The sequence below is a fragment of the Mus pahari genome, chromosome 3 (assembly GCF_900095145.1).
Source record: "Mus pahari chromosome 3, PAHARI_EIJ_v1.1, whole genome shotgun sequence".
Lineage (NCBI taxonomy): Eukaryota > Metazoa > Chordata > Mammalia > Rodentia > Muridae > Mus > Mus pahari.
In genome coordinates this window covers 97,221,545-97,234,323 of record NC_034592.1, presented here as the reverse complement: position 1 = coordinate 97,234,323, position 12,779 = coordinate 97,221,545, and the positions used below count along the sequence as shown (strand labels likewise).

Below are 12,779 nucleotides of genomic sequence, written 5' to 3'. Positions count from 1 at the left end.
ACACACACACACACACACACACACACACACACACACACACACACACAATGCCTATGTTCATAGCTGACTTTTTTCTTTTACCCCCCCCAACTAATAAAATCAAGAGGCTGCAGGGCGGCCAAGGGAGCGGCACAGTTTGATGTCCTCAGCAGGATACAGGGAGTCAGAAGTGACGCTGTAAATCCAGCGTGGGGCTTCAACACTGTGTGAAGTGTGGCCTGAGCCGGGAGAGTTCCCTTTGATGCAAATGCAGTATATTAATGGGGAAAAGCATTCACTTTTATTTGTCTGTACTGTCTGCCACAGCAAGGCTGCCTCATTTAGCCTGGGCCAATGTGAAAACACACAGAGAAGCAATCTGTTGCAAATTAGCACAACTCGCCTTTCATTTACTAGCTAGTAATTGAAAGGGGTTAAGAGAATGGAGCTTTATCAGATCATGTGAGTGTATCTTGCCCACAGGGGCCGCAAGTTTTCCCTGAATTTCTCTGGGAACTCTGAGACAAGAATCCTTCCTAGATGTTGACTTGACACAAAAGAAAAGAGTAACAACTGTGAACCAGGCACAATTTGTGAGCCTTGGAGAGCTGCTCAGGAGGCAACCATGCCTCATCCAGCCTTACCTTTCTTTAGATATGTTCTTACTCTCCCGCTTCCAAATGGTCTTGAAGTCGCTGCAGAACTCAAACCACACCATAAACACATAGCTGGGGGTGACCTCCTTCTCTCCAGTCTTTGGCTTCATTCCAAAATATCCCACTGTTGTTTCAAAACTGCAGAAGGTAGGGGGAACCATAGAGGGGATAAGTGACTGACTGTCAACACTAAAACCCATTAGGGTGCTGAGAAGGGACACCGTGGATGTCTACTCCCCGACACAGGAGTCAGGGTTCACAGTTGCTGGAGAGTACTCAGAACCCCGGGAAGCCTAAATACAAGTGCCAATAGATTCACCATGATTGGGAAAGCTACTGGGCCCATCTTATCTGTGTGAACGGAAGAACAGCACAATTCCAGGGGTTAAGTAACTTAAGCTTAAGTTTATTCTCCATCTTAAGTGCAAGTCAAGTTTTCTGATCTTTGCTCTGTATTAAATGACTACATGTCAGGCCATGACATAGTGACTGTCCCAATAATAGTAGCCAGCTAGATGGGCAACTGGGAACATGAAAAAATCGGGACACTTTTGTCCCCTCTGCATTCTGGCATGTTCGAGTTCTTGGCTCCATCATTTGGCATCTTACTCTCACTGTTTCAAGAGTAAAATAAGAAATTTACACTGTATGGCCTTCAACTTGACCGTGATGGAAAAATATAAACCACCAACATACAATCAATCAATCAATCAATCAATAAAAACAAAGAGACATTCTTGTGAGCCTAACAAGGGTTTGAACAACAATCTCCAATCAGGTTAGACAGGAGCTCAGGCCTTTCTAAGGTAGACTCTTAGATAATGTGTGACCTGCCCCATGAAGGCATGCTGTCCACTCGCCTACCTGGGCCTCCCAAGCAGCCCTCCACGGAGGCACTAGCTTGGAAGCGATTTATAGCTCTGAACTGAGTCTTTCCCCCCTCGCCCTCACCCACCCCAAGCTTCACAGGCTCATTTGCCAAGAACAAGAACTCTTAAACAGCCCCCTTTCAAGGGTGTGGGAAAGTAATCAAAGCAGGAATGGCCAGCCAGGTTCATTACTCAATGCTCTATCATTTGCTCGGGCATGGTGGTTTTTTTTTTTTTTTTTTGTGGCCATCCTGAATACCGAGTTTCTAATGGGACTCTATTCGGTGGTGATTGTAAAACCCCAACGCCCTGTGACTATTATAGAGCATACTTTCATCTCCTCCTCGGTTATTGGGCAATATGTATCTCATAAGGTTTTATCACATTTCACAGATGAACTGTTAATTGATTCCATGGCTACGATTAGGTGAGATCCAAGCTGGAGCTGCTGCTCCAAGTCTCATAAATCCTGTGTGCTTCTGTAAATAACAAATCTGTTTTTAATGCAAATTAAAACTACTGGCCAGGGAGTTTGGCTCCTAGTTATTAAAAGACTACAAGTGTTTAAGTGGAGAAAGGCAATGATGGGAGTAATCTCTGAAGGACTTTCTAATGGTCCCAAATGCACATATTTTGAAGCAAAATCAGTCATCATAGAGAATAGTGAAGTCTTTCCTCTCCCTACATCTACAGCTGTCAAAATACTGACAAAACCAAATGAGTGTTCTATAGCCTATACCCTTGCATCATTCACCATGGAATTTACATTGATTGTACTATGAAGATATACAGAAACTTATATAACCAACAGAGGCAGGCTGTGGATTTCTTACTGGGTTGTTGGGTTTGGAACTATAGCGGCCAGGCAGGTTAACATTTCCATTATTCTCATTCTATCCTCCAGATGAGACAATGGACTCCTGGGAAGACTGAATGTCCTCATCCACTGTCAGAGCTGGGTCTCGATTCAGGTTCCCGACTCCCCGTGAGATGAATGTCCTGCTCTCCCCTTCAGTTGTTTATGGGTACAGACACAGGCACCTCCCACACAGAACACTCACTTCCTCTCATCCTTCCTCAGACTCATGTGTCACACATGAGCATGGGTCACCCCAGGAGGGCACACCATCATTTTTTCCTCTTCTTTCTTTCTGTCCACTTTCTACACAATGGGCTTGTATGTACACTGACACAGGAGAGAAAGTATTTCCCTTTGTATCCAGAGGACTCATTATCTTCCTATCTCATAGCAGGGTGTAGTGTTGAGCATACATGACTAACTGCCAGGATTCCTCCATCGCCTGAACACCTCTGCATTATCTGGAACCCACATTTGGACACACTAGAGAAACTGGTGCAGAATCAGAAGCATCAGTGTTGCTGATATTTAACACAAATATGTCAGTGGCCTGGGGTTTTCTCTTTCCAAATCTTTGCCTCTCAGCTTCTAGCCCTGTGTGTGTTCAAGGGGTTGGATTTGGGAGGCCTTGCTCACCTCTGTCAGAAGGGTTGAAAATTAAAAGACACACTGGATTTCAGCATGTTTCCCCTAAGTGTTTTGGGAACCTGGACAGCAAGTGACTCTGTTCAGAAGAAGCAAGTGCAGTCCAGGGTCTGCTTTGATGATGGCACAGCAATGCTGACAGACAGAGCCACTCTGAGGAGGTGACTGCCTCATTTGACCCCAGTGATTCCTTTCTATTGTAGACAAAGCTCAGTGCCACACTATGAACCCACCATGTCTGATAATGTCCAGACTACTGCCCCCTCCAGCCAAAATGTTCTTCACAAAACTTCAGTTTTGGTTCACAGAACAGTGCACCGAAAACTTGAAATTTGGACAAGAAATAAAAAAAAAAATCACTGATATTTAATTGCCAGGGGGACTCTTCTCAAACAGACAGCAGACAAAGGATGCTGCGTGCTTCTTGAAATGTCCAATTCTCAGAACATAACTCCCAAATAGCATTCAATTTTTTAAAAAAGATTAATTTCTAATCATATGTTTTGTTTTATACCAAGTTATTTCATCCCACTTTAAAGTGGTCTCCAACTCTACTCCCTTACATTTCCTAGTCTGATCTACATCCTTTTAATTTGGCCAAACTTTTTTTTTTTTTTTTTTTTTTTTTTTTTTTTAAGGACAGATGATGAAGCGCCCAGAGCCAAAAAGCAAAGTGCTCTCTACACTTGGTGTGGAGATGCCGGAGTGGAACACTTCCCCTCACTGTTCTCTCATGTGTGCCTTCAGAAACTGCTTAGGGAAAGCAAATAGCCCTTAGCCTCAGAGTAAATTGTTTCTCTTGAGAATCAAACATAGGAATTTACCAAGTCTCACACGAATATTGCAACACTAACCACAACCTCCTTGAAGAGTGCAAGCCAACAACCGTGGTTTCTACATTAAAGATGAGATCTGACATATTTCAAGGATGACCTGAAAGCTAGACTACCTTCACCACAAAGCCACGGAAAATGCTGACAACCCAAAGTTATGACTCCCTTAGCATGTCTAATGCACAGCAGCAGCCTGGGCCTCGCCAATTCGAGCCCCTTGCCCTTCAGCAAAAAGTCTTGAAAAGGGATTAGGAGCTTGACGTGCACCCCGGAAGCCGAACTGCCACTTGGCCTGATACTAGCCTGCCCTTGTTGATGGTCTCCTCTCTGAGTGCTGAGTGTCTCTGACACTAATTTTACACACCAAGGAAAGAAAGCGTAATGTGGGGGTAAGTCCAATTGAGGGGAGCCAAAATCTGGAAGTACAAGCGTGTAATTGTCTGAGTTTTAGACAATTATCATGATAGGATGCTGCTCATGACTGGAGAACATGTCTGCACTTAGGAAACTACAGGACTGGCCCTTCATCTTGCTTTCATCGGCATCTTAATTTCCTTGGCAGATTCGGGCAGGAAGCAGGACTAAGCGCTGGCACCTGTCTCTGGGTTGTTAGAACTCTCCAGACTTGTGGCTAGAGCGAAGGAAAATGGCCCATTCCTCGTTCAGGCGTCCTTACTTATGTCCATCACTGCGAAGTTCTTCTCAGCTATTTGGTAAAGCCTATTTTTCCCCCTTAGATGCTATTTCCAAGCCCAGTTCCTGCATTTAATTACTGGGAACTTTTAGAACATTTTACCATCACATGCATCCCAGTCGTCTCCTCTGAAGGACAGTGCCCCCTTCCACTCCCTTCTAGAAGGGAGGTACACCCAAGGGACTGGCTCAGTGAACTAAGAGAACCTTCCCCCCAGGGATTCGGACAGATAGATTCTGGGTTGCACCAGGTGAGGTGACAGCTAGACTCTGGTGTCTACTGAGAGAAGAAGGGGTCAGGAAGAAGGGCTAGGCTCAAAGGAAGAACTCTACGATCTCTCCTGACTTCTGGTCGGAGTGTCCATATGCAGAAGGTAGTCCCTTTCTCCTTCTGTCCCTTGTCTACAAAAGCCTCTAGGATCTGAGCAAAGAAACGGAAATAACCTTCCTAGCTGTTTATGCAACTTGCCTAATCTAGTTACAATGTTGAAAGAAGGCAGCTCTCTTCCTAACTTCCCCGAGCCCGTTCAGGAGCAGAGTTGGCAGGAGAGGCAAGCGGATTGAACGGGATCATAGTATATGTGATGGCAAGGGGGTCTCCCATGGCTCATGGTTCATAGAGGTCTCAGCGGACAGGACCTAAGCACTGACTGCTCAAACTCCGTGCAAGTGAGAGAAGTTAGTCATAAAAGTTTAAATGGACGCACAAGGCTCCACAAGGAGGTAGGAAGTGCAGGAGTGGCTGTCCAGGCCTTGTGGGGGAAAGGGTATGGGAGAGGAGCTGGGGGGGGGAATGGGAGTGGGGTGATGGTGATTGGAATTAAATAATACATAAATGGGGTGTGGGGGTCAACCTCTGGGTCTGCTACTTACTCCTGAGTGTGTGACTGTGAGCAGTTTCAGACAGTTGTTCTAGAGACGAGACTGACAGTTGCATAGCGATGGGAATATTCCCTGTGGTAATAAAGAGAGAGGATGTCTAGTCTGAGAAAGAACGGAGACCAAATCACAGATGCTTACCTTTTCTGTGCATTCTCCAAGTGACTTTCTTCCATCTTGTGCTCTTTTTTGGCTGTGAAAGAGAAATAAGTATGATTAAACCATTTTTGAATATCATATCCTTACATCACGCCCACTCATTATCCCGGGAATTCAGGAATGTTCTCTGTGTCGTATGCTTGGACACCAGATCCATCCTATGACACTGCCTCCTTCAACAGGGCTATAGCTAACTGTCGCCAGGTAATTCTGCTTTGTCTGGGACACTCTTGAGAAGGAAAGGGGAGGAGAACAACTCTACCTGGGAAATTCTATAAATCTGGAAAGTTCTGACGGATGTGCTTGCTTTAGCTCTAGCCAGCCTCTCCGTGATCCTTACCATGTGCCCAATGTATTCTCACCCCTGAACACGATACAGCAGGGTCTGCAGCAGCTCTGCTGGGGTTCAAGAACAAGAACAAGCATCCTAGCCTCCCTCCTGCTCACAAGGTCAGTGTCAGCCTGGGGTAAACCTACTGAGGTCTTTCTCAGGTCAACATTTTGTAAATGCATTGGGAAAGAAAGCACGGAAGATCACCATGGCAATTAATGTCACCAAGACACAATTATGAACCTACAGATGAAGAGCTTGTGCCCTGGGATTATTTAATAAGAAGGTTTTATTTAGAGCGTGTTACAAAAATTTCCAATTTGAAGATGATATCATTATGTATGAAATAAACACTCATACTTTTAAAATACCCAGGAAAAAATAAGTAGGTCACAGTATAACCTATGGGAGACCTAAGATAACTTTAAATGAATACACAAAAAGTCAATCATGTCTATCTCTTTTGAGATAATCCATGAAGTAGGTATTAAAGGATATATAATATTTGCATTGATAAAACCTGGATCAGCCTTGGGGGCTCTCAGAGACCCAACCACTAACCAAAAAGCACACATGGGTTGGAGCTAGTCTCCTCACCCCCACATATATGTAGCAGATGTGCATCCTGGTCTTCACGCAGGTCCCCTGATTACTGGAGTGGGGTGAAGGACTGCCCCTGATTCTGTTGCCTGCTTATGGATCCTGTTCCTGTTCCTGAGCTGCCTCGTCTGGAAGAGGATGTGCCTAGTCTTGTAGTGACTTGATGTGCCAGGGTGGGTTGGTACTCAGGAAAGGATTCTCCCTTCTCAGAGGAGAAGGGGAACGGGGAGGGGTTGTGTGTGTGTGTGGGGGGGGACTGTGAGGAGGTTGCTGTGCTCAGGAGGTAAAGTGAATAAATAATTGAATGAAAAAAGAAAAAACACCCTGGGTCTGCCACTTACTACCTGTGTGTATGGCGATGGACAAGTTGTTCATGATCAAATGCTTACTAGCTGCCACATCTATACTCTAAGAATAGCCACAGTAGTTACTGTCAAGGTTACATGAGATAATGCAGGCACAAGGTTTACCACACAGTGCATGCTCCCTCCAAGACCTGACAGCCACTATTCCTACTTCATCCTCATTCTCTTCTACGCTCTTTTCAAAGTGTAAGTTCAAATTTCCTCCTTGACATCATACTTGACATAACTTCTAAAGTGTTCACAACATCCTAGGAGGCCCTGACTCCTTGGAAACATCTCCCTTTCTTTTCTGTGCTTGATTTTGTGTGTGTGTGGCCAGATGAGGTTTGAGCATACTGAGTGAGTGCATCTGAGACCCTGCTCCTGTCGGTGTACCCTGCCCAGCCTCAGTACCTGTGACTCTCTCACTGCATTCAGGCTGCAGCCCACAGGCCACCTTCTGGTCTCACTAAGGAGAACATCCACTGTCACCTGTCATCCCCAAGTTCTTCTTGTAGCCTCTGCCTTCTTGGTTCACTTACCCACCTTCTGCCTCTCTCCACCCAAAGTCTAGACTATTTCTTTACTGGTCTGCATATAATACCTCAGTACAATTAAGCTCCACGAGAATAGTAACTTTGTAGTTGTAAGTGTGGAATTGTGTTTATATACATCTATATCTGTCACAAAGTACTTAATAAAAGAGATACTGGTTTTCCTAAGCAAACAACTGAATATTTAGACTATAAACATAAGCTAAGTATTGTGGTATTTACATAATGTGGCATGTCATTTCTCTCTCTATATTGTTTCAAGTAATAAAATTGTTCCAATAGTAAATGATCCCCTTTGACATGATCCCTAAAATTTGAATGATCCCTAAAGTGCATCATTTTAGGAGGACTGAGTACTACGGTGGCTCTCCTTTGCTAGTTGACCCCTGGGATAGTCCCAATAGAATTTTCTGTGCATTACTCTGATTCTCTGCCAATCAGATGCTGAAAACTAACCTGAATCTCTCAGGCTCCAAGTCCTCCGAAAATGTGAAACAAACTAATTATTTGTGTATGCCCAGTGATTTTTAAACTATGTGCACGACTAACTAGAAGGAATTTTCTTTCCCCTTGAGCAAGAACGGTCTTCCTGGAGCACCTATGCTGTTCTCTTTCCCTGGAGAGTTTCCAACTGGCAATGTCCATTATGTGGCAAGTCAGCTATGGCCAAGCTATCACGACATAGGAACTCAGTGACAAGAAATAGTCTATACAAACTGAATAAAGCAGTAGGTCAGGCCTTCAGTATTGCTATGAATGTGGTGATTTGAAAAGAAACAACATCTGCAAATGCAAAGGTAGGCGTTACTGAGAGGCACTGAACTGTAAAGAGTTTCTGAGAGTTGAAGAGGAAGGGTTTTAAGGAAAGTGATAGTAACTAGAAGCTTTCACTCCCAATGCTAAGGGGCCATGTACAGACAGAAAAGGATATACTATGAAAAGATACCCCACCAGCCTAACATATTTCACCACCTCAGTGAGTGGCATTTCTAGCTGTACCACTGACACATTTTAAGTTATCAAATGCTCCATTTAAGCCCAAGTCAAATATGGTATTTAGAAAGAAAACATTTAGAGACTGCATTCACAAACTCAGAAACTCAAATTCTAACATCATTAACAATGAAAGCAATTTTTAGCCAAGTGAAAGAATCCAAGGGTTCCCAAATGCCACCCCTCATTTCTCAGTACTGGACATAAAGTCCTGGTGGCGGGGAACGGGAAATGAAAAGGAGATAGGAAGGCTCTGCTCCATTCAAGAGATGGGAGGTTCTGGACTTATTCCTGCATCTTCCACATTTCAAAGAGGATAAGTTAATGTTCAGCAGTACTCCATACAACAAAGAGAATATCAGGCTGGCCATAGCTTCCTTGGCAACCAGTGACCTGGCCATAGTTTCCTTGGCAACTAGTGACACCAGCTTGAAGCAGCTCTCAGCATTTGAATGAGGTGAGTTTGTTCTTATAGTCCAAGTGTCAGAGTCCATTCTAGGTGCTTGGCATCTACTAGAAAGCAGAGCTGCATCCCTACAGAACTTTTAGTTTAGAACTTTTAGTCAGGGAAGAAATGTGTTAAGCCTGAGGGGACAGGACTCACTTGTAAGTCATTTTTGGTAGGTGGTAGCAGGAGGTTTTCAGAGCACAGACAATGCTCACAAAGGTGTTTTTGTAAGTTGCTGAATTAGTCTAGACAGTTATACTACTAGTTTTGGAATATATACTATCAGTTTTGGAATACTGATATACTGGAAACTTAGTCCAAAACATAGAACACAATACATTGATGTTAGTGAGCCGTGTGAACATGTCTTTTATCCAACAACTTTAACTAACACCCCTGGATCTACATATGGAATCTACTTAATCTTTTACCAGGCAAAGTCACATAAGTGGTAATTTGGTGTTTCTAAGTTTTCGTTCCACTACAAATTAAACTGTAGCATTACTAGAGAGGGTAGAGAGGGTAGGCTTCTTAGAAGAACATATTTGGATGTGTTGTCAGAAGACATAGGAAGGTAACACACATCCTCACTTTGTTCCTGTCTCTTGTTTATAAGACACTCTTTAAAAGCATATAGGAAGTTAAATAATTATTTTCTAAATTGAGGAATAAAGTCAGCCTTTAAGACAATAAAGACAATTTTAAAAGTCAGAATCCCAACAATGAGAAGATTCACTTAGCACCAATTCTGTCTTCCAAACTTCTTATCAAGGGTACATGTCCAAGAGTGTTTAACCTTTTGATATTATCATCTACAAATGTGTCACACTCATGCATAGCTAGACTGGTCCATTTTTGTCAACTTGTCACAAAGTAGAGTCACCTTGGAAGCGCAACCTCAGTTGAAGAACTGCCCCCATCAGATCTGTCATATCTTGTGAGGCAGTTCCTTGATGAAGGTTGATGTGGAAGGGTCCAGCCGACTGTAGGTGGTACAACCCCTGGGCAAATGCTTTGATGTTATTTCAGTTACAACCTAACATCTTTACCGGTAGGTTGTGAAACTGTTTTCTTTGCTTATCCACATGAAGCAACTCACTGGTTGCTTGAGATTGGAAAAAGTCAATCACCTCATTAGACTCTGATCCCAATTCTTTTTCCATGTGCATTACATTTACAGTTATTGCCCCAAAGACTACACCCTTGCAAAGTCAAACATAGGGGTAGGAATTAACTTGACCACCTCCCATGAATCACAGATGCTTTTTTTTTTAACAGTCCAGAATGGTGAGTCTTTTCTAGAAAGCTTTTCAATGTACTTTGCCTCTATTCACCCAAGGAAATCAGTATGTGTAGCAGTTATAACATCACAAAATGAATGTATTCAACAAGACTAAAAGTCACACATATTCCTTGATCTACAGGCTACAGGATAGCTCTTAATGTTTGTAGGTAAAAACGAACCTCCCTCTCACTGCCCATCACAAATAGAGATCCTGGCTCACCACATGTCGTGCTGGTGAGCAGTGGCATTTTGAGAGGGATATCCCACCACCCCACACCCCGCTTCCTTCAGAGACATCTCAACAATGGGCTTAGAATATTCAGTAAAGCATGTTGTAAACAGATGTGCTGTCAGCTAAGCTTTCTTGTGCCATTTGTGGAGCACAAGCAGAGAAGAGTTAGTATCCTTAAGGGTCTTTGGATGTTCATAGTAGAGAAATAGCAAAACGTCAGCATCTGCTTTAGTCCCTCGTGAGTCTGCCTGTGCCTGAATTCTACGCTGTACTGTAACTACAGAAGTTCGGCAGGACATCGTTTTCTGATATGAAGTCTTTCCATCTACACTGGCCATCTGTCCCAGCCACTAACATCAGTGACCAGACGCTAGAACTGTGTGTAGTGTGCTGCAGCTTGCACAACACTATTTGCTAGTTCAGTTTCTATGTTCATGTCATGAAGATGAATTTTTCCTTAAACTTTTCTTCTGTAGCCATGTCACCTCTCTCAGCATTCAAAGAATGGGAGATGTGGCTGGCTTGATCTTCTATTTAGACCACTAATGCTTATATGTTCACTGAAGTAGCATTTTCAAATCCTCTGGACTGTTTCCTTAGCGTTGGCTGATTGGCTAAGTATTTGGTGCATAAAACCTAGCTTTCTGCCTGTCTTGTGCTTGCTTTGAGATGCCTTCCTCATTAGACTGTACCATTCCCAGGTTTAGATTTGAAATGGGGAACTCTTCATTTCCCTTGATCACCCAGAGGCCACTGTCGTTTTATTAACTGGCCTGATTTTGTTGGAAGGATCAGTGAAGTCTGAAGAGAAAGAGATGAGGAAAGTGCTAGTTGATAGAGCAGACAGATATTTATTCATATTTATGGAGTAGGCTTTTAGTCTTAGATAGGCAGAGTCGATGGGATCTGAAACAATTGCCCTGGTAACACCAGTGATTAGTGACGGGACTGGAGAGATGGCTCAGCATTGCAGAGCACTTCTACTTGCAGAGGATCTGAGTTCAGTTCCCAGCATCCAAGTCTGGTGGTACACAAGCACCTATAACTCCAACTCTAGGGGATATGGTACTGTCTTCTGTCCTCTGTGAGCGAATGCACACACACACACACACACACACACACACACACACACACACACAATCCCTGGTCACAGATAACCGTAACAGATGAAAAAAATATAAAACATTGCAAAAATTATCAAAATGTGGCAGCAAGCAAAGAGTGAGCAGATGCAGCTGGGAAATGGCAGATGGTGTCACATAAGGCAGAGTTTCCCCAGACATTTCATTTGTTTAGCTGCAGTGTCTGATAAGCCTGGTGAGGCCAGGTGCAGTGAGGTGAGCTCTCTCTGTCCCACACCTCCTTGATTTGGGGACAGTTATTACAACACTTTAGAAAAATATTTTTCTTTTAGGATATAGTATCCTTTACAGGCTTAGTTGAGAACTTTTGAGATTATTTAAGGGTAGATCAACTGTGTTCAATAGGAAATGTCAAGTTTCCTTGAATTTAACAGTGGAGTCTGGCTCCTTCCCATCATGTGTATGATTTGATATCCCATTTTGTTCTCATTTGATCTTCAAGAGAAGAAGTGATTTACTATTTTACAAATACCTGGGGGTTACAACAGAATTGAGATGTGCTTAGGGTGAATCTAAATTCTTTTCCCACTCAATGACAACTAAGTTCTGTGCTATTTAACTTGATCAACCCAATCATGTCTTTTATACCACACAAAAGATATTATACAGGAGTCTGGTTTTAAAGTATAAGTGTCCTAGAGTAAAAGTTTTCTCTAAATTCTAGAATTGCCATCTTAAAGGAAAATTATGCTGCCATTTTTCTTTAAGCTCTCTCTCTCTCTCTCTCTCTCTCTCTCTCTCTCTCTCTCTCTCTCTCTCTCTCTCTCTGTCTGTCTCTGTCTCCCTCCGCAGCCCCACCCCATGACTCCAGTACAGGATGAATCCTTTCTCCTTGCACAGCCAGCCCTCAGGACCAGGCTCTTTATGCTCTCAACTCTTGCCCAATGCACCTGTCACACTGGACTTCAACATTCTCTGGGGTTTCTCTCATGTTTTTTATTTGGGGGGAGGACAAATGGCTGCTTCTCATTTTGAATGCCTCTTTTTTCCTTCTCTTCCCCACCCAATCTCCATTACTAAAGTTTTCTTCCCCATCAGAAATCAAGCTTAAAATAGTCCTGCTTGGGGGGGGGGGGTATAGGGAACTTTCAGGATAGCATTTGAAATGTAAATAAAGAAAATAATAATAATAATAATAATAATAATAATAATAATAATAATAAATCGTCCTGCTTGATTAAGCCCTCTACACCTCTTCCCATAGTGCAGAACTGGACTTTCCTGTGATCTCTAACAGAACCACGCCAGAGGTACGGTGCACAGTGCACGTCTCAGAGC

The 12,779-nt window shown here is 43.2% G+C and overlaps 1 protein-coding gene across 4 annotated transcripts in view; it reads right to left on the bottom strand.

Annotated features, from left to right (window-relative positions):
• Positions 1-12,779, bottom strand: part of Fmn1 (formin 1) — a 373,383-nt gene that overhangs the window by 23,893 nt on the left and 336,711 nt on the right. For all 4 annotated transcript variants that reach the window (XM_021193752.2, XM_021193753.2, XM_021193754.2 and 1 more), the window contains 2 exons: positions 5,555-5,606; positions 624-773 (listed from right to left, as the gene is read on the bottom strand). In XM_021193752.2, the coding sequence (XP_021049411.1) occupies positions 624-773; positions 5,555-5,606 (202 nt within the window). The remainder of the gene's footprint in view (positions 1-623; positions 774-5,554; positions 5,607-12,779) is intronic.